Source organism: Leptonychotes weddellii, chromosome 8 (assembly GCF_054177405.1).
Source record: "Leptonychotes weddellii isolate Sample4059 chromosome 8, ASM5417740v2, whole genome shotgun sequence".
NCBI lineage: Eukaryota > Metazoa > Chordata > Mammalia > Carnivora > Phocidae > Leptonychotes > Leptonychotes weddellii.
The window spans coordinates 20,907,452-20,934,227 of record NC_138376.1 but is presented as its reverse complement, the minus strand read 5'-3'; the positions used below and the strand labels follow the sequence as shown (position 1 = coordinate 20,934,227).

The window sequence follows — 26,776 nt, the reverse complement described above, 5'->3', positions numbered from 1 at the left end:
TTGAAGTTCACGGCGTTTTTGTGCCAATGCAGGCTTGGAAAAAAGGCATCTGTGCAGTTGTTTGTTCAAGACAGGAAGGAGGAATGATTCTGTCCTGATGATGATTATGAAGCGCCCGGCTCTACAGATTTTCTCTTCTGTTATCTCATCTAGTCCTCCTTACAGCTCTGTGGGGCAGAGATCATGGCTTCATTCTAAAGACGAACAGAGATTGGGGCGCCTGGGGGGCTCAGTCAGTTAAGCGTCTGACTCTTGGTTTGGGCTCAGGTCACCATCTCAGGGTTGTGAGATCCAGCCCCATGACGAGACCCCCCTAGTCAGGCTCTGCACTCAGTGGGGAGTCTGCTTGAGATTCCCTCTCTCTCCGTCTCTCTCTCTCTCCTCTAAAATAAATAAATAGAATCTTTTAAACAAATAAAGACGAACAGGGAAGTGCAGAGAGACTGTCCCAGAAACATGGAGCACTGAGCAGTCACACCTCTCTAACACTACCTGTCTAACACTACCTAAGGGCCACAGCCACATCCACTTTCTCCGAGGTCAGAAATGGGGCAGGAGTAACAAGTCTGGCCTCCGCAGAACCCAGGCTTCAGATCTCCTGGGCAAGAGACCCACGTGTGTTCTAATCCCCGATCACAGACATGCGCAGCTGCTGTTTAACTTAAAGGAGTTTGTGCACACAGCATAGTCAGAGCCTTGGTGACATAAGGCCCAGAAATTGAGGCTCATGGAGCATCCTGGAAGGGAGTTAGTTCCAGGAGAATGTCTTCTTCCCCGAAGATCAGAAATGCAAATTGAAGAACGTGAGCGTAAGGACAGCGTAAGACAGCCCATGAGAAGAGTGCACCAGGCCTTAGCAGTTGACTCCAGAGCACTCCCTTAGATCAGCCTGACTCTTTGAACTCATCACTGAGTGCTCCTAACCCGCATGACAGGAGTGAGCTAGGACATGATGAGAACAAGCCATGGGGGTGAGTGTGGACTGCTGCCTACGTGCCACGGCAGGCCCAAGTCTGCCAGCCCCAAAGTGGCTCCTTGCCTGATTAGATCTAAGGGGAGTATGCACACTGTTAATGGTGGTGAAACCCAGCATGGCCGTAATTATTGAGATAAGTTGCTCAGAAGGAAGCATGTACCTGTTGAATGCCAAGCCTCGTTTTCATCCCAGAAAGGGTCCAGGAAAGCCACTCACCAATTTTCAAGGTCAATCTGGTTCTGTCACAGGCAGTGGAGCTGGTCCTGCCTCCCCGGGGGGGCCTGGCAAGGTCACCAGCTGCTTTTCTGTTTCATTTGTTCATTTTGTTCCCAATCTAACAAGACTGCCATCATTCTCTAAAACATGTAATCAATAGGCAGTGAGTTCAGAGGGGTTTTCCCCTCTGTCCTTGTATTTTATCCTACTTGGTGATTAAAATGAAATAAGAATTGGCAGGCTCCTTGGAGCCTTTCTGGTTCTACCTGGTTACTAATGGATATCTCACATATTCTTTTTCTTTTTTTAAAGATTTTATTTATTTATTTGAGAGAAAGAGCACGGAAAAGAGCACAAGTGGAGGGGGAGGGGCAAATGGCGAGGGAGAAGCAGTCTTCCCGCTGATCAGGGAGCCCGATGCAGGACTCGATCCCGGCACCCCGACATCATGACCTGAGCCGAAGGCAATGCTTGACCGACTGAGCCACCCGGGCACCCCTCACATGTTCTTAGATAGGTGCCACCATACCCAGCCATCACGGCCCACGGGGGGAGTGTGACAGCACTTCAAGGAGCCTCTTCCCATCTGTAAAGAAAGAAATTAACGTAGAGTTACTAGTTGTTTTTTCCTGGCATGGAGCTTGGTCATTAAGAATGCTGTCAGAAGGCAGGTGTTAGAGGCGAGTGCGGAAGTTCATCCTTCCCGTCTTTGCGGGCTCACAGCTGCCCTGATGGTTAAAACTCTTTGGGCTCCGAGTGCAGTCGTCAGCTGTCTCCACACACTGAGGCAAGGGAAGGAAGAGGCTGCAGTCTTGGAGCTGAAGAGCCAAGAGAGGCTGCAGGCTCCAACTCCAGCCCCTGCCCCCTCACAGCTGAAGACCCTGAGGCCACACACAAGTGCTTCGTTACTCACACCCGTCAGACCACCAGGCAGTTACTTACTTAGGACCTTTTTCATAAGGTGAGGTTCAGATTCGCTGGCCAGGAGGCGTGCCGGAAAGTTCATTGTGTTCTTTTTAGGGCTCTCTGAAAGATGAATTTGGGGAACGATGAAGCCAGGAACTGGTCACCCACATAAAGAGATAAAACATGTTAGAACTATTTTCTTAAAGAGGCATTAGGACTGTAATATCTAAGAGGTACCTTTGAAGCACAGTAAAAATGTCTTTATTAGAGAAGGATGCAATAAACTTTCCCTTAGGAATAAAGAAGAGATGGTTTGGAAAGAAGAACCTACTATGGTAACTGGCCTTTTATTTGAGAATGAGTTGGAATGTAGCAAAAGAGAAAAAAAAATGCCCTTTGGCCTGCACATAAACAAGATGTAGTAATTAGGGCAAGAACATTTGGATCTCTTGCGTTTGTACCTTGTGTAACACCCTTTCATCTTACAAGGTGCAATAATAGAGGATTTCAGTTCCTCTAGGAATCTTAGTTTAATGAATGCATTATTAGGAAAATTAAAATGTATTGTTACTTGTGCTCTACAAGAAGCTAGGTACACTGTTAACAAACATTTTTAATGTTGGCACATGAGTATAATGTGTTAAACTGAGGCTGAGAAATTATCAGATAGTCTGATCTCCCAAATTGACCTCTGAGACTGAGTTTTCTCATCTGTTAAGAAGTGAGAAGCAGGCTTCTCCTGCAGCGAGGGAGAAGCAGGCTTCCCGCTGCAAAGAAAGACTGTACACAAACCCCACCGTGCGATAGTGTTATTTCTTCCTAGTACCCAGGTTTATTTGCTGAGAGCTGCATCACAAGATTCCAAAACAGGACCCTAAAGGCCAGAAAGGTTAGTGCACACCTGTGCTGGTGAAGTCCAATTTTATGGCAAGTGATTTTTAGCATAATCTGAAACCTAGCATGTGAATAGTATTTTGCAGCAATATTCTAAGTTAACACTTCTTTTAAAAATAAGAATTGTAATTACATTTGTGTATTTTAAAAGCCTGTCTTAAAAAAAGCTCACGTTCCCTCCAGTTCTGATTCTGTATAGTGTTTTCTTTATAGCCGTTATATCTGGAAATGTAGAGCAATAAATTCCAAGAAGAGCTCTAGGGAGAAGACCGTCTATGTTTTAGATCCTTTATCGGCAAGGACTCCGCCCCAGCCAGCAGGAATATTAAACCGGGAGGCAGCAGCCAGCGATCGCCACAATATTTTTACACTTAGACCAATAAAATGCAGCTATGTTACAAGAATGATTTCATTTAAAATTGTTTAGAGTTGCAGTGTTTCATTATTTGGGAGTGGTAATTAGCTAAGCTACCTGTGCATTAAAGGATTAGGAAACTAACAGATCTGACAATTCTCTATGCAAAACAGCTTTGCATTTTTGCTGAGGAAGCAGGAATCATACTTCTCCTTGTATAGAGGAAAATTTAACTGTATATTTTTAACATTTGTTCAAAACTTTCTTAACTAGAATAGCAAGGAATAAAAGTTTAGCAGAAGTGATGCTTTTTGTATGTTTTTCTCACATATATTCAGTAACATTGTGTTGCTAGTTACAAAATTGAGCCGTTCCTTATGGAGCAGCCCTCAATAGTGATATAAAAACAAGCCGTAGAGCCTCCCGTGTTACTGAATGCAGCTCCGTAGACAGTTTCAAATAAGTAAGGAACTGGGAAAGCGTGGCATTGGAGAGAAAGGTTTTCTTCAGATCAAACTAGATGTTGAGATGTGCAGGTATGTTAGGAGATGGGACTTACTGTGATATCCTTTCACACAGAATAACCACACTGCTTACATCGTCACTTTGAAAGAATAATAGTAGGAAAATCCTGAGAAGAGAGGATACCGTTGCCCAAATTATCGAGCTCCAGGCCCGTTCTCATCAAATCAGTCTTTCCTTCCTTAAAACAAGGAATCTGATCCCTCTTTCAGGAAATAGATCTTGAGCACTCACTGTAGGCGGAATATGTGGCATTCACGTGCAGTATGGCTAGTGGGGCAATGAGCCCCCCCACATCAGGGATGCAGGGGATTGGAGCCGTGTTGGGGGAAGAGCATAGAGCTGCCCGAGGTCGAGGGAAGACCAGGTCACTTCGGATCAGCGTGCTCTGGGAAGAGGTGGCATCTAAGCTGATTCCTGAGGAATGGGTATGATATGAGTAGGTCCAGATGGAGAGAAGGACATCCCAAGAAGAAGGAATGGCTTGTCCTTCCCACCCTGGCCTGAGAAGGTTTCCATGACTCTGCAGGACTCAGCCCAGACACCCTCTCCTCTGCAAAGCCTGTCTGTCCCATGACATGAAGGAGTGGGTACCCACCCCCCCTCCCTTTTTTCCTCCACTGTCCCCACTAACAACCCCGGTCACTGAGCTACTGTGATTGGCTTACAGGTCTATCTCCCCAACCATTCTGTGTGCAGCTAAAGGCACTGAGGTTTGTCTCAGTAACCGGAGTCTCAGCCACGTGGATGCTTCCAAACCCTTCAGCCTACTGGGGACTGTTTTTAAAATTAAAAAAAAAAAAAAAACCCTGCTCAAATTCCTGTCCCTGCATGCCGAGGGCATCTTGGTGTTTCTCCCAGCAGTTGTGTGAATTACCTGGCTTCAGGGAATCTCATGTTTCCATGGGGCTCTCCATCCTTGTCTGGATCTCCTGCATCTGCCATTTCCCACATCTATAGCAAATAAGCCATCTGTAATTTCGAGGATGTGGCAGACAGGCTCTATCTTAATGAATAAGACAGTTTAAAATCATATCTTGGACAGGCTGGTTCTCCCAAGTCCCTTGTCATTGCTCCCTGTGGAACACTAGTTCTCTCGGGAGAGGGATCAAGCTTCTGTCCCTCTGGCACCTGCTCAGCTCCCTCACCAGGTCTTGTTATCTTTATGCAAAGCCTTTTTTTTTAAAAAAGATTTTATTGGGGCGCCTGGGTGGCTCAGTTGGTTAAGCGACTGCCTTCGGCTCAGGTCATGATCCTGGAGTCCCTGGATCGAGTCCCGCATCGGGCTCCCTGCTCGGCAGGGAGTCTGCTTCTCCCTCTGACCCTCCCTCCTCTCATGTGCTTGCTCTCTCTCATTCTCTCTCTCTCAGATAAATAAAAAAATCTTTAAAAATAAATAAATAAATAAAGATTTTATTTATTTGAGAGCGTGGGTGAGAGGCAGAGGGAGAGAGAAACTGAAGCAGACCCCGCACTGAGCACAAAGCCCAACTCGGGGCTCGATCCCACAACTGGGAAATCATGACCTGAGCCGAAACCAAGAGTCGGATGCTCAACCGACTAAGCCACCCAGGCGCCCCTGCAAAGTCCTTTCCTACTCAACTCCCACCTAGCCAGGCCAGGGAAGGGGCAGGAGGCCTGACCTCCCCTGCCCGCGGGAACCATCAAGGTGATCTGTTTGGGAGGCAGGCTGATTGAGACCCACAGGCTCTCGCTGACCTAGCTCATGAAGTAACCTCCCCACTCCAGCCTCGTGGCATTTAGCTGTGTACGTTCAGCGTGCAGTACATGGAATGTGGTGGGCATGCGATTAATGCTTCTTCATTAGATTTCTAGATTCGGGAAGGTGGTGGAGTCCTGAGTATGTGTGTGCTTCCTGGTCGGTCCAACCTCTCCTGAATGCAGGGAATAAACCTGGAAAAGTAGGTTGGAATCGAACTGTCAAAGATACTGGAAGTCAGAGGAAGAATTTGGATTTTATTTGGCAACTGATAGAATTCTCTAACTGAGGGAATGTCACAAAGAGCTTCTGAAAGAATGAGTAGCATCCCAGGGAAAGAAGGGACACTGGAGCCAGGGAGACATTGGTCTTTGAAGGAGGAGGGGACTGTCGTCATCCAAGTACATGGGATCTGAAGGCCGTGGAAGGAAAATCTGAGAGCAAAAGATTTGAAAATGAATGATGTGGGCAAAATATAGAAGAAAGAACTAAAGTTGACCAGAATTTTAAGGGAGGGAGAGGCCAGTAATGGTTCCAGTGCAAAAGGAAAGGGAACAGGTGTATTTAGTAGGGGGCATATATTGACTTCATTTTAAGCATTCCTGTATCCATTCAGCAGCTGCCAAGCACAGTGCTAGATCCTGAAGATAGAGACGACTGAGAAAGGCACACTTCTGCCCCTCATGGAGCTTACATTTTAGGGAGGCTGACAGTAGAACAAGAAACTAATTGACAAAGTAAGTACAGACTGTGAAAAAGCTGTGAAGAGGGACATGAAGAGGGGACGCTGGGACAGCGAGAAGCAGGGGACGACTTCTGGGGTGGGGGGCTGTGCTCAGGAGACCATCCTCACAGTGCACGGGTCCCCGCAAACGGGCAAAGAACACTTTCTGCCCGCGTGCAGCTTTCTCTCTCTCATTCCACTGGGGGAAAGAAGCTCAATGGTTAAAAGCAAAGGGCTTAGGAGTAAAGCAGGCCAGAAGTTGAAGCTCATCGCCCTCCACCCCCACTCACCCCTCTGTGACTTTAGGCCACTTACTGACTCCCAGTTTCCTCGTCTGCAAAATGGAGAGCATATCTAGCCCCTGAAGTGACAGGAAGAATGAGCCACTGTAATGGATGGAAACCACAGAGTGAGTGTGCAGGAGTGGTAGCTGCAGAGAGCGTGGTGGCCCGGGGCGCGGAGGCACCTGGCGAGCAGAGCGGTGCGGGGGGCCGTGCCCACGCGTGGGTGCAGCGTCCCGGAGGCTTGCATGGACGCAGCAGTGGTGCCATGAAAACACACTGAGCACGGGACGATGAAGTACAAGGCGGTGAGAAAAGCAGGAGCGAGGGGCAGTCAGGGACAGGTCTTGAGCTGATCGGGGAGTTCAGCTTAGCTGCTCTTTGGCCCTTTTCTGGAAATTGAGAGGAGAAGCAGGAGGCTTGGGGGGCCATGCTGAGGGGAGAGTTGGAAGCCGGGCAGGGGGTCTCACGGTGGTAATTTACCAGTGCGGCTCACAGGCCCCCAGTCACAGCCGTTGTGGGGGCACCCGGGGCTGAAGGGTATCCACATGCATGCTGTAACTCACATGTTGCCTCAAGGTGGGACCGGGGGTCCCAGCTGGCAGGTGAGGGTCTTCCTGGAGTTGGTCCCTGGGGGAAAGGCAGCATATCATCAGCCTAGAGGCTGCAGGCTAAGTGTTGGTGCTGTGGGCGTGAGCCTGCCAGGCCTGGCCTGCACAGCTGGAGGATGTCCAGGGAGGAGCTCGAGGTTGCCAGGGAAGCAGGCAGGAAATACGGAGTCAGGACCCAGCAGGATGCCTGCCATGGGGCTGGGCCTCAGGGCTGGGAGGATAGGCCTCCGAGGAAGCTGGGAGCTCGAGGGGGGGCTGTAAGCCCTGGGAGCGGGTCGCTGAGGCAGAATCTGGACGTGGTCTTCAGGGAGTGCTCACCTTCAGGGGGTTCTCCTTTGTGCTCGTCAGGGTTTTAAAAGGACTTTTGCAGGCTCCACTTGCCTCCTTTAAACAGCTTGGGAGCCACTTGGTGATGGGAGTAATTGAAGCAAGAGAACCTCAAGGGAAGGGCAGACCTGGAAGTGTCCAGCTAAACTGTGGACAGGCAGGGCTGCATTTTAAGGAGAGGGGCCATTTTTCCTTATAATATCTATTGTGTACCCAGAAGTGGGCTGGGTCCCAGCGACACCAAACTAAGACCTCAAAATGCATATGGGTCTGAGGGAGTGATTCTAGGACAGCTTTTCTGAGGAGCCCCCTCAGAAATTCTGATTCCTTCGGCCTAGCTAAGGATCCCGCCAACTCCACTTCTAACAAAATCCACAAATTTGCTGAGGAACACTTGATTTCTCTGAGGAGACAAAGATCAAGAAAGGTAACCAGATAAGAAAAGGAAAGAAACTACCGACTTGATCGGCCTGATGCCACCTCCTCAGCAGACACCCCGAGGATGTAGCTGTGTCCACTCTTTCAGGGCCAGAGGTGGTGGTTAAAAGCCCCTGAAGAGTCCCCATAAGCAGCTACTCCAAAACAGGAAAAAAAAATAACGAAACGAGAAGAAAAAGCTCAGAGTGAGGAGGGGGTGTTACGTGAGGAACACAGGTGAGGGGTTGTGTGTGGCTGGCTGTTCCTGGTGTGCATTAGGATCGGAGTCATCCCGCCCCGAGCACCACTGAGTCCCGCTGACTTCCTGTGGGGCCCTAGCGACAGCCCCTGCTGGGCCCCCGCTCACCCCCCTCCTGACGGGACGGGCACAACCACACTACCAGCAGGTCATGAAGGCGAAATATCACACTGTGTTTCTCCTCATAAGGACGAATAAGCACACTTCGTTTATAACTCGAGAGTATGGTCGCCAGGAAACCCAGTTCTGCAGCCCAGAGCACAAGGCCAGCTTGGCCTTAACCTGAGGAGAGGGGAGCATTTTGAAGGTATAAAAGGAGAAAGTTATTTTCTCCCCCCACAAAGCCAAGCATTTCAGACAGGCCAGAAGAGCAGTTACAGAACTGATGACAAGGAAATAAGCTGAAATGAGCCAGATTCAGAGACATGCAGCCTGCCGCTGTCCGCCGGTATCTAGAGAACATGACCTCCACGCAGAGAGCCGTGTGGGGCGCAGAGCGCCAGGGGCGGCCCTCCTTAGCGGGTAACCAGACAGAAAGGACAGGAGATCCCAAAGGGGTAGGCGGGGTCAGGGCCTTCTTGGGGGCGCTGAGGAACTTTCTAACGTGTTTCGCATCGTTTGGGGGAAAAAGATATGTTGGGTTGTTGGCAGCATTTCTATTTCCCCTTCATGAAGGTAAGCCAGAGAAATGCAAGGAGCCCCCATGACATAGGGGGCCAATATTTTAAAGCCTCTGCTGCGAGTGGCTCCTTCAGAAGGAAAGGAGAGAGAAGCTGTTCGGGAGAAATGAGCTGCGAGCACCGGGCCACCGGAGCGTGATGCTCTGAGTCTTCAGGCCTGAGCTCATCTGCCAGGATGGCTAATGCGTCTTTTCATCCTCTACCCTCTGTGCCTCCTTGGATGCTACGCCCTTGCCAGGGCTCCAGTTAGAGGGATGGTGGCGCAAGAAGCACTGAGTCAACCTGATAAAGATCAAAGTGGCCCTTCAGGTTCTGCCACAGGCTCGAGTCAGGCAGGCACTCACTGGGCTGTGAGGTGCCCTGACCCTGGTTGAAGTATCTCGCTCCTCTGAGAGGGAGAAGGTAAATCTTCTCTCCTAAAAGACCTCCTCTGTTCCATGCCCCTGCGGCACTTGCTGCGTGCCATTAGTTGGCCTCCATTTATTTTTGCTAACTTGGTGACAGTGACTTAGGTTATCCCATGGGAACTTACCGTGTCCGGTCCCACTCTCGTCCTCCAGAAACTCTGGGGTGACTACAAGTGGATGAGGACCCGAGTGAGCCCAGGGGTTCCTTCTGGGCCTCTGGGCTCCGGAACTGCTGACAGAGGCTGTCTGTGCTGCTCTGGAGTCCAGCCCTTTCCCAGGACGCCCTAAAATGAGTCCAATCTGATCACCAGCCCCTAGGTAGTCAACACGCTCCCCAAGTGGATCCCTGAGGCCACCCCCAGGCAGAGGGTCTGACGAGTACCCAGAGGAAGAAATGTATCCAGGGATCTTTCTTGACAAAGCTATAAATCCTTACATCCCGGATTCACTGCCACGTGTAGCAGTTTCCCTCACCCCACCCTCAGGGTTCTCTGACCAGCCAGCTCCCTACCACCACAGGGCCCTAGCCCGAGCTGCTTCCCCCACTTGGATTGCTTCCCCAGGGTCTCCCGTAGCTGGCTCCTCCTTGTCAGTCAGCACTCTGCCGGAACGTCACCTGGTCAGCATCCCTGACCCGCCTTACTCAACATTATTTTCATCCTGGTCCTACTTTCCTCCCTGCTGGTTTGCTTCCAGCCAGCACCCCCGTGGTGGAGCCCGAGCTGCCAGCCGTCTCGTCGGCTGCTGTGTGAGGTGCTGTGGGGACACAAAGGTGGATTCGGGGTAACAAAGAAGAGGGTGGGAATGATTTCGGGGCGTAGGGAGACAGCCAGGACTTGAAGAGAGGAGGAGAATGAGCATGTGTGGAGGGCCTTATGTGACAAGCACTCAAGCCCTCACATCCTTACTGCAGCTCCAGGGTGTGGTACGAGTGAGGAGACGGAGACTCATCTAGCGAATGGTGAATCTAGGTTTTCAGCCTAAGTCTCTCTGCCCCCAAGTCCCATGAGCTTTTACAGGGGTATGGTTTAAATAAAGGAAGAGGAAGAGCGAGAATATGACAGGCTATGGGGAACTAACCGTATGATGAAAGGGGGCAGCCCATCGCTCCAGTCAGAGGTTTCAGTGGGGGCTTTAAAGAACCAGCCCCGAGCCCTGGAATGGCCTCCAGTGCATCTTGCTAAGCCTCTAGGCCCCGATGGAGCCTTCGAGTTATACCCTGACAGTAGCCGCAATTTGTGGAGGGCCTGCTCAACATCAGGCACTGTTCTAAGCACTTACAGTATCTCTAATCTTTATTACTGGCAGATAGAATATTACAGGTTTATAAATTATAAAACTGAGGCTCGGGTAGTGAGTGACAGCGCTGGGATTCAGCTGAGGCCAGCTCCACACGTCACGCTATACCAGCCCCGACGACTGTGCGCCCGGGGTCCCCAGCCAGCACGAGGTGGGAGTTCCATTCCACGCTGTCCCCAGCCATCCCAAACTGCAAGTCGCAGAAGATTCTGTAACACCTTTGCGCCCTTCAGCTCCTGATCCGACACCTACACTGTCTTTACCTTTGCCCTTTGCCGTCCTCCCTCCCACTCATTGTTCACAACCCAGCTCAGGGAGCGTTTACTCTGTTACTCTGTTTACTCTTGGTCCCCGCAGAGCTGCGGTCCCCTCCTCTAGCCCACTGTGAAGGTTGCTCATCCTGGTTCCAGAGGGACAACGCTAAGACCAGCCCTCCCATTAGTGATGAGCTAATTACCTGGTCCAGAGTCGGAGAGACAGGGCTTTGAATTATTGATTTGTGCAGGTGCCTCGGTGACAGGCTTACCCCAGGGCAATTTTAAGGCCACCACAATGCTCATTGTCCTCCCCTTTCTCGTCCCTCTTCAGGTCTCAAGCCTGTCCCTACTCCCTGCACTCATGTGGCCTCCCTCTCTGTTCACCTGCTCCGTCGCCCACTCTGGGCTGTGGCACACATCAGATGATAAGCCATGAGCTCGCTGGTCTCTACCACAGGACCTTGAGCTTCTCGAAGGCCGGGTGATTATGGCTACTGAGTGCATGGATGGCTGACTGTTGCCAAGATTACATGAGAAAATAGGCCAAAAGGTCCTAGTAAAGCGCTACACAGCTGTTGTTTTGTGAGAAATATTACTGCTGTTATTACTATTACCAAGATGGCGATAATTAGACGTCCCCCTTTCTTTCTGAGCTCTCACTGTCCAAACTCCAGAACTAAGTCAATTTGGATAAAGTCTTTAGATACACGTGTTCTCCAGACCCACTCTCGCCTTCGCTACCCAGACCCTGAAACTGAAAAGGTATGCACCCTGAGGAACAGTTGTGTTTCTGTTAGTCACGGTCATGGTGGTGGCATAAATAAGACCAGACAACTCTTTTGAATTCTGTGAGTTGAAGTCTTTTCATAGAAAAGGGTATTCTGAGGGGGTCAGATACTGAGCAAAGGCCATTTGGAAGTTTCCCAAACTCACAGAGTTCCCATGTCAGGCGTCTCTTACTATTCCTTGTGGTCCTAGAAAGCCAACAGTTCCTAGAAGATTCCACCCCAAAGCCTTGTTCTGCCGGGGGACGTCCACCGGGAGTCTCACAGCCTAGTAATGTCAGGGGGGCACAGACTGGAAAGAATTCTTCCACAGGCAAATTGCCCACTGGTCTGTGTTTCAGCTGCTTACAAAGTCCATGATCATGACCATTCCTGATGGTGCTTGATGGAGCCGAGAGTTGTGTTTTTTAGAAAATGACATTTTTTCATAGGAACCAAAACAAGATACTTTATCTTCAAACCTCTTATAAAACCTTTCACCCCCAGCTGGAGAAGAACAATGAATTCACTTTTGCTGTAAAAGCCACGGCTGCATCAAACTTTTTCACAGTGTGCTGTTTTGACATCAAGTGCCATGTGCTTATGCGGTGTGGTATCTCCTGATATGCCCCCTTTTTGTTCTGACCCACGTTTCTGCTCCCGAATCTGCTCCAATGTACAACCTACACAGGCAGGCTAACCAACAGTTTTAGTGTTTCTGGACCTCTATTGAGTGCACGTATAGTCCCCTTCTGTTAGGTCTTCAACAAGTTCTCCAGGGTGGGACTTCATCCCCGTCAAGGGCCTCTGCTTGCTGGGAACGCGTGACTCGTGGTACACATCAGCTGTCAGCCCACTTACTAAATGGAGAAGAAGGGGGGGAGTCTAGAGAAATGAGCTAATTACCTGGTCCGGAGTCGGAGAGACGGGGCTTTGAATCCAGGCTCTACCACGAATGGACGCTGGGCACGTCACTTCACCTAGCAGAGCCTCCCTTCCCTCACGGAGCTCACAGGACTCTTAGAAGGTTTAACAGTACGAGGTATGTAAAGTGCTTAGCGCATAGCTCGGACGAGGGGTTACTGTCAGCTCAGAGGGTTCCCCAAGTCCCCCAGCCCTAAACTAGTCATTGGGCCCAGAGCCATTCTGGAGGGAATGGCAGCCAGAAGTGCTCCACATCTGAGTCCCGGATGGCCGGGGCTGGGGAGCGGGGGCGGCTCCCTGGCCCACTGAAGAGGGGACCTCCCTTGAGAGCCCCCTGAGTAGAGGCTTCCTGACCCGGCAACACTCCATACATTTGATGATGATTTGCGTCTGTGGGAAACGTATTCCCGTACTTTCCCCACTATTTATTTACCCTGAAGGTGCCGCAGTGACATGCACAGCTCTGGGCAGTAAGATACTGCAGGTGTGCACTTCACAGCCACAAGAGAGCTGAGAGCACTCAGGCTGGCCAGGTTATATGGAAAGCTCCCCAAATGTCCACAGATGCTTTCCTGAGGAGAGTTTGGAGCCCCAGTTCCCTCTGGGCCTCGTGCCGCACACCACCACCCAAACTCATGCCTCCACCCTCGGGTCACTTGCCTCCTAACCAGCGCCCTCTGCGCGGAGCCTTCCAGCCTCCCTGGACCGCAGAGGCCCCTGCCACCTGACTGTGCACCAAGCCACCAGCTCCCCGCCACGTCCTGGCTTTACCCGGAGTAGAACGCGCAGTGCAGTGCTGAGGCTAAGCCAGCCCCAGCCCCGCTGGAGCAGAACTCGCGAGCGGCTGCTTCTGCCGCCGTGGCCGTTGTGCATCAGTGAGCCGTCGTTAGGCAAGGAGATGCCACCCAGCGTCCCTAAGGGTTGATGCAAGGAACGCAGCGCTGGGCAGGCACCAGCAATCCGAGCCCAGGAGCAAGCAGGAGCTTAGAAAAGGGACCTTGAAAATTCTTCCAGTCCCTCCCTTCCCTCATTGACATTTGAGGAAAGCTGGAGCGACGGAACTCCCATGGCTGGGCCAGGGCTAGGCCTCACCGCTCTGCTCGCTCCCACATCATCCTGCTTCCCCATACAAAATCCTGGGACGAGCAGGTTTGGGCAGGCCTTTCCAGTTCTGAAATCAAACTCCGAAGGAATTGACAGTGGTGCGGTGAGGGCTGCCTGATGCGGCAGTCGGAAGCCCATTCTCAGGGTGATAGTGTTGAGGCCCGGGCTCTGAGCTCCTCCGAACTGGGGGCTCTTCCCTCCACCAAGCACCAACCTTCTAGGAACCTTCACGGGGCTCTGTCTACTTACATGAGTCTTTGATCCTATGAAGTCTCCGTATGACACAATTGAGGTGTCACAGTAAAACAAAGTGAACGCAACTTTGAAGTGGGTCGCAGTCTTCATTTTTGCCAGCCTTCCAACCCTGACTAGCCCCTTATCAGTCCTGGCCCAATCTTTAGAACACCTCTCTTCCCCACAGCTCAGGAGTCCCGGGACCTTCTAAGTTGGTGTCAATCTGCAAAGATAGGCCTACTTTCAATGCCAATGAGCTTTTGTAGACTTGATGTGGCCAGAATTCTAGAACCATCCAATACTCTAGTCTTTGTCCCTCTTTCCTGTGTTTATTTGCAGAGTACATCATGCACACCAAAGAAAATGAGGTTCCTGCTTGGTGCTTTTATCAACTTACTGAGCAGGAGAAACAACACAGAGATGTAAGCATTCCTGGGACCAATTCCTTGTGGCTTGAGGAATTCACCCCTTGATTTCCTCTGACATTTTGGAGGGTGTCATCTCTGTCATCGTGTGGCCCCTTAGTTATTAACGATGACACCACAGTGGACACTGCTCTGGAAATGCTACATAGGTGAAGGTTCTAACTGCAGAGTCGTGTCCTAAAGACAGTCCTAGGAAAGGAGAGAAGAGCAAATCAACAGAAGCAGCAGAGGAAACAGCATCGTTTGGCATTGCTGCCTGGCAGCGGGTTTGGGGAAGGGGTAGGATCTTCATATTTCTATAACCAAGAATTCCTCACATCTGGATAGGGCTGTTGTTTCCAAAGCATTTTCACATACACTCAAGTGTTATTTTAGGCAAGCTGGCAGAGTGCGAACCAAACTCTTGTTTTATCTGCGGACTTTAAAGCCCCGCTCCGCTGTGGGCAGCCGTGCAGCTCAGACTCTGGGCTTTGTCGTGAAGGCCGCTCGGACTGCAAACAGAGCACCTGCCAAGGGTTACTGTGCAGAATGTCACACTTGGAGTCCCCACCAAAGCTTTCATCAAAGCCAACCTGATTATTTTCCACTGCATTTTCCTGAAAGGATGTTATGATTTTCTAGATGTTTGGTGGCTGGCGATAAATCAGGCTTTTATGATGTCATGTGAAAGGCCACCTCTCGGACTTCCTCCTGCCACAAGCCATAGATTAAAAGCGGGGCCGTGTTGGTAGGGCAGAGTGGACGCAGGGTGGCTTAACCCTTTCCTTGCACGTCCTAAGGCATGGCTGAAGCTGTCCGCTAGCTAGGGGTCATGGAAGAAGGTGAGCTGCCTTCCCCTCTCCTTCCTTTCACACGAACCCAGCTGGGGCCTGTGGAAACCGAGCTCCTTTCTCGGAGTTAACCAGACTTCCTCAGCTGAGAGGCTTTGGCATCGAATCAAGATCCAAAACAAGACAGTATGTTCCATGGAATGATATAAGAGAACACAGGTAATTTTACAAAAGGAATCTTTTTAAAGAGTCTCTGTTTGATAATCACGAAAATGAGAGGTTTCCTTGAAAAGGAGATAAAATCTAATGCCGGCGGGGTCGTGATAAAAAGTTACACTCATACTTTGCTGGTAGCATTTGTAAATTCATATAATGTCTTTGAAAGCCATGGAAAGGTCCTCATTCAAGCCCAAATCCTAGGAGTTCCCTGTGAATCCTCTTTCCTCCAAATCCAGTCCTTCGGTGAGTCTTCCCTCGGCTCGCCTCCGCGTGCTCGCCTCTCTCGCGGCCTCTCCTCCTGCCCGCTCCCGCCTAGCACGGCGCCCGTGAAAACATCCCACGGGGCAGGTGCCCCCGGCGCCCGGAGCCTCTGGCGGCTCAGAAAACAACCCAAACTCCGTATTGCGGGTAGCAGGCTGCTTAAAGGACTACGCATTTTAAAGCGAAGCCAGGTTCTTTCTCTGTAGAGGAGTGAACCTTTACATACATAGAATTTGGTAAAAAATTGAAAATTCCCGCAAGTTTCAGCGCTGTGTCCCATTCGCTTGAGAACTAGTGGCGAAGAAGAAGGCAGCTTCCAACGAGGGGAGTCAGTAGTGACAGTTTCACTCTGACCAGGATTCTGCTCACACAGGAGGAAGTGAAGGGTGGGGCACCATCTCCGCCGCCCTCGGGAGCTTGAACGTGTCCTCCTTCGGCCAGAAGAGGTCCGGCCCTTCTACCGCACACTCCCGGGTGCCAGCACAGCAGGCCAGGCTCCTGCCCCCTGGCCCAGGAGGTCCCTTGGGCCCTGTGTCCTACAGGGCCAGGGGGCAGAGTCCTGACTCCTAACTGCAGTAGCCCGGACCTAATCCCTTCAAGGGTGGCCAGATGTTTCTAGGCTGGGTGGCACAAACATGTCAAAGAGTGGCAGCTTTCTTAGGAGGGAAAGGGGTTGGAGCATGCCGGGCAAAAGTCCCTCAGCCACCCTTTTAAACATTTAGCTAAAAGTCCCATACTCACTTTGAAAAATTACACTGCCATCTGAAAATCAGACTTCTGAACTAGTTGAGTTAGCGAGCTATACAGTTGTGGCTGGCAGGCTGCAGATACTCTAAGACTAGAGAGTAAAGTCTTGCAAAAACATGACTTTGCTGGGAAGGGCCTGGGCCCCATGGGAGGAATTACCCAGCAGGCCAGGCATGGTCTGGCCTTTTTTACCTCTCCAACTTCGTCTTGGGCTCTGATCCCCCTCATTCATTTTGTCCATACTCAGTGACCTTCTCTCTGCCCCTCAGACCAGAGGGTTGCTCCCTAAGTTCCGGGTACCTGTGGTGTCCCCAAGAGACCCTCCTGCCTCAGAACTTCTGTTACTGGCTTTTTCTTGTCATTCAAATCTTGGATCATATGTCACCTCTTTGGGAAGGCCTTCCCCACCCAGCCTCCCCACTCTTTATCCAGCTGGCTTCCTCTTAGGTCTTTGTCTCGCACTCTCAGTAGTGGACATGGTCTTACTCACATCTCCTGTATTCTAGACCGTCTCTCCCGACTGGAACATAAGCTCATGACAACAGCTTGTCCGCAGCTACTTCCCTAGCTCTAACACTATAAACATTTGGCAACAAACAACCAAGAGCATATGAAACGTTTACAATAATTGGGGAAAAGTAGAATACAAAATCCTGTATACTCTGGTTACAAATATTCAAAAAATGATGATCTAAAAATAGGAGAAGTCAGGTTACATGCAAGGTTAAAGTAACATAAAAGCATGAAAGAAAAACTATAAGACAACCCACTTAAAAAGATTACATTTTCGGGGCACCTGGGTGGCTCAGTCAGTTGAGCGTCAGACTCTTGATTTTGGCTCAGGTCATGATCTCAGGGTCATGAGATCGAGCCCTGCATTGGGCTCCATGCTCGGCACAGTGTCTGCTTGGGATTCTCTCTCTCCATCTCCCTCTGCCCCTCCCCCAATGCACTCTAAATTAATTAATTAATTAATTAAATCTTTTAAAAGAAGATTACATTTTCATCTATGATGTGACTATAAGAAATTAAAAGGATAAGGGCGCCTGGGTGGCTCAGTCGTTAAGCCTCTGCCTTTGGCTCAGGTCATGATCCTGGGGTCCTGGGATTGAGCCCCGCATCGGGCTCCCCATTGGGTTCCCTGCTCAGCAGGGAGCCTGCTTCTCCCTCTCCCACTCCCCCTGCTTGTGTTCCCTCTCTCGCTGTATCCTTCTCTGTCAAATAAATAAATAAAAATCTTTAAAAAAAAAAAAGAAATTAAAAGGATAGTGTTCCGTATACCTTAGTGATAAAAGCAACAATAGTTAGCCTTAACAGTGTAAAATAAATTAGAAATAGAACTAGCTACATTCCACGTGTCATCTTGAATTCTCACAACCCTGCAAGACAGGTGATGTTTTCCCCATTTTATACCTAATTTAAAACCTGAGGCTCAGAAACACTGAGAAACTTGCCCTCAAGGTCACACAGCTATGTGGTTGAGCTATGATATGAAGCCAGGTCTCTCCAGGGATATCTGTGTGTTGTTGGGTGCCTGAGAACCTTTTGTTAGTGAGATATAAGTTATATACAGTGAAATGCACAGATCTTCAGTTTATATTTTGGTCCACTTTGACAAATGCATGCACTCATGTGTGCTACGCTCCCATCAGTAAAGAGAATATCACCCAAGAGTTTCTTCACACACCTTCCCTGTTGATCCTGTTCCCCTATAACCACTGATCTAGTATCTATCACCGTCGATTACGTTGCTGGTACTGGCACTTCATACGCATTGAATCATGCTGTATCTACTCTTCTCTGTTCATCTCTTTCATCGAGCATTGGAGTATGTTGATATTTCCATATGTTGATAGAGTATTTATTCTTCAGGGACCTTTGTGCCACTCAAATTAATGCAGCATAAAGTATACTGCTCATAGTACTTCTTAGGGAAAGTGTGTGCTACTGAGCATTGTGAGTGCTGGACTAAGAATCAGAAATCCTGGCTTTTAGTCCAAAACCCTACCACTAGATGGCTTTGTGAATTAATCAAGTTATTTGTTTAAATATCTCTATAGATGTGTTCAGGTATAGGATTCTGTTGCTCTTATAAAAATACGAAAGAAAGACTGCCAGGTAATATACAGTCTAGATACCCAGCAGCCTGGTAAACTCTCTATTAACCATGATAATAGGAAACCAAATGAATGGATAGATAAAAATCATAGAAAAGTTAAATATCTGTCTTAATACTCTTCTTTTCTCCATGCCTCTCAAAAACATTACTAACAAATGTCCTCATAGTTGTCTTAATTTCTCCTCAAATATGAAAGTCCCCAGAGAAACAACCAAAAAACAAGAATTTGGATGTAGTCCGCTGCCTGGTTAGTCCTAGAGTTTCTTAACAAGTTACTGAGGGAATGAATGTTTGAAGGAATCTAGGGGTGTACATTTGAATGTCCCTGTCATATAATTTTTATTTTGGTTGAGAGAAGGATGAATGGATGGATGAATTGAAAGAAGGAAGGAAGGATTACTGAAGTGAGTTTCTTGAATTTGAGTGACCTGTGGTACAATATAAATTGAGAAAAATCCCAAAGGAAAAAATATCTATATTATGGAGGCATTCATATTACTTACCATATTCTTTAGTACTAATATTCCAAGGGAGGGCAGAGCCCTTTCTATGGGGTGGGGCATATTTCCTAACATACTGGAAGGGAACAAGCTGATGGAAAATCACCTTCCCCTGGTGCTATCAGGGGTCTCCTGCGGCCCTAGTCGGCCTTCCCCGAGTGACAAGGTGCCTCCTCTCCACATGAAGGCTGAAGATAAGCTGCAGGACAGAGTTGGGCTTTAACCCCCACAGATACTTTGTACGGTGCTTTCATCCCTAGGAAATAGCCACCTGAAACAGATACAAGATCTCTTGAGTTGCATTTTGAATGTGATTGTCTGGAGATTTAATTAGCTGATGTGTGTAAAGTGCTTTGAGGATAAAAAGTACGAAGTGGCCAAAGCAAGGCAGCCTGCTTCTCGTGCTCCAGAGTGCCACTTGCCAATTAGGTTACAACAATCTTTAATCGGTCCACTTAAAGGTGCTTTATCTCCTTTCCTCAGGGTTTGTGTCACCTCCTACCAGCATGGGTAAATCTTTACACCCTAGATCCAGTTATTAACAGTAACCAGTAATTTCCAGGGAAGATGGTGCTGGCTTTGAAGCCTGGAATGCTGAGGTCACTAACAATCTTATCTCCCTTTCATTAACTGGCTCTGCATCACAACTGTGAGTCAGCCCCCCATATCAGCTGCTTAGAGTGAAAATCAGTGAAGAAATCGGAACCAAGAGGGCTCCAGTTACAGTTCTTAATCTAGCTTTCCCTGGCTTGATACTCCTGTAAGCACCAGGGATCAAGAAATAAAGCTAACAACAACAACAAAAATGAACTCCGAGATTACGATTATAGATGTAGAACGGGTACAAAAAGCCAGAGTACCTCACCAATGCGTGTGATGCAGGACTACATTCCCAAAATCATAGTGCTTGTTTTATTTAAAGCAACCTATTAAACACCGACCTATGAGTAGACAGCTCCCGCAAAACTACAAGGCACAGCTTCTGAGAAATGCTTTCCTTTGCTCAGCTCACTCAGAGCCCGACTGAACAGGACAGGCCACACAGGCCCCCAGGGCCAGAGGGTGCCGATGGCTGGACGGTGCTTGGGACCCCGTCAGAGGCGGCAGGAGAAGCTGGGCCTCAGCGTGGTGTGAATTGTAGGGATCTGTGTGTCCATTCCGTGAAGGAGAATGGACCACTGTCCTCGTCTCTACACGTCTCAAGCATGTCTGCCTGAAGGGACTTTCTCCACAGCATTTTTTAAAAGTATTTAAAAGGCAATTGGTGTGTTTAAGTCCTGTATTTCCCCCACAGGATTGTGTTGTCAGTGTTTCTTATAGAACCCTTTCTGCTTCACGACGTTTCTCTTTTTATGCTAACCATATTTTTAGAGTACATGTAGAAAAGATGCATCTATACATGTCAGCTGCACTATAAATGCCATCAATTGGGTTCTCCCTTAATAAAGTGGATACTTTCTTTACTGACATACAAGAGGACGCCTAAGGAAGACAGTATCCTCATTCGCTTGCCATGCTAGGTGGGCTTTTTCAATAGTGTCTGGGGCATAGACGTGGACAGATGTATTTCTTTCCCTTTGTTTGGTAGCTCCTAATAGCTCCTGATTCCGAATGCCAAATGCTATCGATTGAAAATAAGGGACCCCCAACCCAGAAAAATGGGATCAGTGAGGGTCACAGGATCCTAGAGACGCCCTCAGGCCCCATGCAGGAGGTCGCTCTAGCACATCCTGAGCCATAACTAACAGGCAGGGCTCACATGCCAGGCCACCAGTGGAGGTGACAGCGGTGATGATGTGAGGGCTTCCAGTCCAGGGTACGTACGTGTCGCCCTGTGCCAAGTGCCTCCCAGCAGCCTCCGCCCGGGGAACTGAGGACAGGGACACAATGCAGGGCCTGCTCACACTGTTTTGCTCCCTTTGCCACTTTATCTCCACTGTCAGGACGCTTGTCGGAGCCGGTGCTGACTGACTCAATTTCCCCGAGGTTGAGCCCGAGCATTGTTTGGGGTCTGACGGCATTCTGTCAGCCCCTGCTGATGGACAGTCCCACTGAGTCCAGCTTCCTGCGCAGACGAGACAGCCTGCTGTTTTCTTCTTGTCTCTTATCACCCCTGTCATTAAAGGAGAGGCCTGGCTTCAACTTCAATTTGTGCTGATACACAGCAGTAAAAGGGAAGAGAGGGGGAAATGCTCATTGCCTTTCTTACTGCCCTGAGATTCACTCCCTGTCTGGGAAGGTTTCAACCAAATGATGTATTTGTGAGCCCGTAAGAGTTTAAACTGCCCGGGAGAGACATCCTCTATTGCAAACTTTCTGGGGGAACTCTTCGGTTTCTGTTTTTTCCCATTCTTACCGACTCCCAGCTGCTCGTCTTGAGTCTTGACTGGGATATTCTGTGCAACTTTAAAGCTTTTCCATTTTACTGAAGTTTGGTTTGTTTTGATTTGGTTTTTTGTTTTGTTTTGTTTTTAGCATTTCTTTCTCTCTAAAAAGAAGCCTTTCCCCAAGAGTAAAGTTTTCCTGCTCACTCCACATTAGCATAAAGTTAGATCAAGAACCAAATTTGTTTCATTCTTTTATTCCCTTGGAACCTGAGCTATTCCTCAATTTTGCTTTTTTTTTTTTTTTTGAAAAGTAGAAGGAAAGAAATGAATACCCAGTGTTACTCACAGTTCCATATTTTAAATTCTTGAAGATGTTTAACCAGGGCTTTCATCCATCTTAGTTTTCCTTATTAACATCCCCTGTCCATACATCTTCTCCTTATTTATAGCACTCAAGAATCAGTTTATTTCAATATGCACATTAGAAATTTAACATCCTGCCAAAAGAGCTCACACTTTCAAAATGTTTCTCCACCTAAACAGATGTCCTTTGCAAACGTCAAAACTGACCTGTTGGGAAACACGGTATCCAACACATAATTTGAAATAAATATTAAAATTTTCCCAACACAACCACAATGAAAAAGGGGAGAGAAAGAACATGATTCTATGACCTTTGAAAAGTTATCCTATGCGATCAATATATTTAATAGCATTCCCCATGGTGATTTTAGGGAAGGTGGGTGGGTGTTAAAGGCATTTAATGTGTTAAATAATGACCAAAATTAAAAAAAGATTGGGGTGCGGGGAGGGGAGGAAAGGAGACTAAGCGGTATAATTTAAAGATGTGTTGTTATCTTGATTGAGATAAAAAAAAAAAGGGCACCCAGGAGATTTGAGGAAAGGGAACTATAGTTAGAGTAACAGATAATGGCACAGCATGGTCTCTACTTTTCTGGATTTTATGTTAACTACTGTGGGCTCAGGAACTGGCTTAATGACTTTTCCAGGATTTGGTCTGGCCTTTTATCAGTTCACTATAACAAGAACATAAGCCAGGAAAGCCTGAAAAATTGCTGCAGCGAAACATGCCCTCCTACCGTGCTGCTGTTTGCAACCCTGGCCATTGGCACTGGGCCTGTAGGGTTTATGCCCGGACAGAGCCGCCGTCAGAGGACAGCTCTGAAAGGTCCGACCAGTCAACGGTAGTCACGGAGTCCGAGAAAAATTAAGGGGGCTCTAGGCATCCGGACATGCACGTTTTCTCTTTGCTCATGCTGTTTTGCTGCTGTAAAATGCTCAGCTAAACCTAATTGAATTTGACAATAATAAATCACATGTCGAAACTGTATAGCTCACCTAAGGAATAGCAATGGAAACAGTGAAGACACCAGAAGCCAGAGTTCAGGAAATGTCATATTCACATAGAAATGCTTTAAATTTTTCCCAGAGCTTTATTGTCTCTTTTTTTAAAGGAAAGCTCCAGACCACCCAGTGCACAAAGTCCATTTTGGAAACTGTACATAAAATCTTCTCTTTAATCAGTTCTTGCCCCTGTTGTCATACTATGACTTTAAGCCTATAAATAAAGAAGGAACTGAACTGTCAAAAAGGAAGAAAAGAACAAAATAGATGAATCATTCTTCTCTCTCGTCCTTAGGAGCTGATCACGCCCTAGTGGAGAGGATTTGTGAAATGTAAAAGGAAACTATAATGTGACCTTATCTGCCCCTTTCCATTGCTCCACACGGTCCTGTGAGCAGAGCACTTAATTCCTGATGTCCTTGTAAGAATCCAGCTTCCACAGTCCCATTTCTCTTCATGCTGGCGGAAGCTTTATTTAAAGAAGGGTTCCCACGTCCTTGCTGTCATTCCAGAGTCCTGTGTCGTCCCGTGCCACACTTTCCCCACACCACCCTCGAGGTCTGTCCGCCCTGTGCCCCCCAAACCCTGCAGCCTAAACCATTTACTGTCTCTTTCCTCGAAAGGACACAACAGAAAGAAGTAAGACAGTCCTTCAGGAGAAGTGAAGTGTAAACCAAGCTGGGATGTCCCTAATCTTTCCCTCAGAGTTGCTTGGGGAATAGGCACATGGACTAGTCTAGAGGTTAGCTCACCAGCAGCTGACGTAGAGAGCAGCTGCTTTGTTTTGATGGAACCTCATCCTTTTCCTTCAGAAGGTCTCTTGGTCTAATTAAATTTCAGGGAGACAGAGCCTTGGCAGAAGGTTAAAGTAAGCTGCTAGACTGGAATGTAGGAGTTGGGCTCAAAACTAAATTGGGAAGTTTAACTGGGTGCGTCTCTGGTTTCAATGAAATACTTTTACAGTGTATGGTAGCAATGTCTGTTTCTAAGCTTTTGAAAACCATTTTTCTTTTTCCTTAATTGTAGTTCCCTAGTTGTTTTTATATTATGAGCTACTTGTAGAAAAATACAGGAAACATAATTACAATACAAAGCTCCCTTTCCCAAGCCTACTGAGATCACTTGAAGCCAAACTGGGTTTTAGGGTTTTGCTAACTATAAGTTCAGAGCCATGAATTGCATCCTATGCAATGCTGGTTGACTTACAGCAAGTGTTGTGTGATTAAACAATAACCACGTTTCTTCGAGCTATGCAACTGCTATAGAATTGAGGGAGGGCTGTGTTGCTTCATGACGCCACATTTCACAGCTCTCTGGGGAAAAAGAATGAATATCTTTGTGTGACTCTTACAGTAAAATAGAGAAGTATTGTGGAAGTATATACAAGTTTATTTAGGGAAAGGAAAGAAGTAAATTAATTTGTTTTTCCACTTCTATTTCCCGCTCTGTGCAGTGTTGAATTGCTAGTTATTAATTTTTGTATCCTACTTTTCCTGAAGAATCTGTATATGGACTGTTCGGACCAGCAGAAATAACTTGTTTTACTATTATTAACACCCTGGAGAGGAAATCAGTACTTCGGCGTATTGTGAAATGCAAAGCCTTTGGGAGTTTGATTTAGTCAAGCCTAAAATGTAATGATGGATGATGGAGAATGAGGGCCGTTGAATGTACCCTGTTAGAGAATGACTCCAAGCATACAGTACAGGAGCCCCCCTCAATTCGAGGCGGGTCCATTCCAAGCCCCACCTCCAGTGAATGCCTGAAACTGCCATAGCACCCAACCCTATATATACTATGTTTCTTCCTATATGTACATACCTGTGATAAAGTTTGATTTATAAATTGGGCACATAAGAGATTAACAACAATAATTAGTAATAAAATAGAACAATTATAACAACATACCATAATAAAAGTTATGTGGCGTCGCTCTCTCAAAATATCTTACTGTACTGTACTCACCCTTTTCCTTGTGAGGATGTGAGATGATAAAATGCCTAGTGACGAGAGGAAGTGAGGGGCGAGAGGTAGGCCTAGAGTTAGGCTACTGCTGACCTTCTGACCGGTTGCCTGCTCTGGACTCAGCGGAACACCCGTCACTGAAACCTCGGGAAGTGACACTGAGGATAAGGCAGGACTACTGGACATTCATTCAGAAGTAGCACCCAGACACCCTTTGATATGGAAGTGACGGTGAGCACCCGGTCCTGTCCAGCCCCTGATGGCCTTTCCCAGCATGAATCCCCTACGCCTGCCACCTTTCAGGGAATCTGAAGAAAATCACTGGGGCAGGCTTTCAGCTGTAGCTTCATTATCTGTTCCTTTCACTTGATGTAACTGGTTTTAGGTTGTTCTTTAATATTGCGTGTAATGCGAATAGCTTCTCAATGGGGTATTTATCGTGTTTAAAGTTCAGCTGTCTGTCACACTGCCTTCACATTCTTCCGTTTTAAGGACTCATGCACTATTTGATGAATACATTTGTACAGGGAAAAGCTAAATGTTTATCTCACCCCCCCAAATGGTCTGTTTCAAAGTATGTGTCTTTCCTTTTTCTTCCTTCCTTTCTTCTTTCTTTTCTTCCTCCCTCTCTCCCTCCTTTCCTTCCTCCCTTTCTTTCTTCAAATCATCTTGAAATTCTCATCTCAATTCTAAATCAGTCTTCAGAGATCTGTTATAAGAAATGGGTGAGTGAGGGTTGAGGAGCAGGGTTAATATTCTCCTGTAATTTTTCTTTTAGACAGTTTCCTTCTTAAGGAAGTCTCTTAAAATGGATGGAAACTCTCCTGAAGCAGTTCCATGCCTGTACTGGTGAAACTGAGCAGAGCAGACTCTCCCTGAATCATTGGCGTCTTTTATATATATAATATATATATTATATATATTATATATTATATATATAAAAGACATATATATATTATATAATATATATATATAATGTGTATATATATATATATTATTTATATTTATTTTTGACAAAGGCCCTGTCAAATGGGATATATATATTTATATTTTGACAAAGGCCCTGTCAGATGGGATGAGAAACTCAAGGATCAAGCAAATGACAGCTGGAGCTTCCTGTACAGGAGCTGGAGGTTCGTTTAAAAATTAACTTGATCTTCCATCAGAGCGGTTAGGGAACACTGGGCAGACGAGGAGTGCTACCGAGCTGAAGAAGCTGCAGAGTGCTTGCTCTTTGGAGCTGTATTTTCAAACTGCTGGTTGCAACGGATTAGTGGATCGTGAGGTGGAGTAAGTGGGTCGAGATCATTATTTTCTCAGGAATGGGATAGAACAGAACAGAATAGAAAATACGGTATGTTGTGGCCCTGGACAGTAAGGGGGAGGATCGCTTCGTGAAAGTTCAGTTTCGTTTTACGCGCATGTGGGTGTGCTGGATGGCAGGGTGAGCCGCCCGTCTTTACCGCGGGTCAGGAAAGCTCGAGGCCACCGCCCGGAAAGAACTGGTCTGCGGGCCCCGAGTTAGCCAGGGCCCCGTTAGGGGGCACCCAGCTCCCCGCCGCGGAGGACCGGGTCCGCCCAGCCCCGCGCGCCTGCACGCTGAGGGCCGGGCACCCCCGCGTCGCGGAGCCTCCGGGGAGAGTCGGAGCGCGCCAGCGTCGGGCACCGGGCCGTCCGCCCCGCGGCGGGAGAGCGACGCGGCGGCGGCGCGGAGCGCGGGGCTGCCAGGGGGCGTCTGCTCATTTACTCCTCTCCTTGCCCGAGAAGTGCAGTAACTCGAAACAGTTCTCACAGTAGCGTCCCTGACAACTTAATGTTTAAAAAAAAAAAAAGTCATTAAGTGTCAATGGGACGCGGTGGAGGGGAGGGGTGGACAGGAGGAGGTGGCTGGGTGAGCAGGAGACGGCACCGCTGTCACCGTCCTCACTGGTCTGTGCAGCGCATTCTTAAACGCGACCTTCGCAAGATTTACTGCTCGGGGAGCCGCGACTGAGCGTGCCTGGCGGGTTCCAAAAGGAGGGAAACGGGAGCCGTGTGCCTCGAGAGTTCGCCCGCCGACAGCAGCGGTGCGGGGGGGGGGGGTCCCTGCGACTCGGGCCCCCGCCGCCCCCGACCCACGTCTCTTTTATCTTTCCCTCCCCCCCCCCCCCCCCGGCAGGACTTTCTGCAAGGAGATTGCACCAAAGCGAAACAGAAGCTGA

At 48.2% G+C, this 26,776-nt stretch overlaps 1 protein-coding gene and 1 long non-coding RNA gene across 3 annotated transcripts in view; one reads left to right on the top strand and one right to left on the bottom strand.

Moving 5' to 3' along the window:
- The window catches only part of GMDS (GDP-mannose 4,6-dehydratase), a gene marked incomplete at its 5' end in the record, with an annotated part of 322,994 nt that overhangs the window by 292,314 nt on the left and 3,904 nt on the right, over window positions 1-26,776 (top strand). The window contains 2 exons of the mRNA XM_081827535.1: window positions 25,636-25,708; window positions 26,734-26,771. Of these exons, the coding sequence (XP_081683661.1) occupies window positions 25,636-25,708; window positions 26,734-26,771 (111 nt within the window). The remainder of the gene's footprint in view (window positions 1-25,635; window positions 25,709-26,733; window positions 26,772-26,776) is intronic.
- Window positions 1,525-24,935, bottom strand: LOC145722975 (uncharacterized). Of its 2 annotated transcripts, none has more exons than XR_014147584.1 (8): window positions 24,576-24,935; window positions 9,966-10,051; window positions 9,421-9,579; window positions 5,589-5,783; window positions 4,747-4,823; window positions 4,104-4,286; window positions 2,135-2,254; window positions 1,525-1,778 (listed from the first exon to the last, which is right to left on the bottom strand). It is a non-coding gene; the product is annotated as an uncharacterized LOC145722975 (long non-coding RNA). The 2 variants fall into 2 exon arrangements; XR_014147583.1 differs by having other exon boundaries at window positions 2,135-2,218.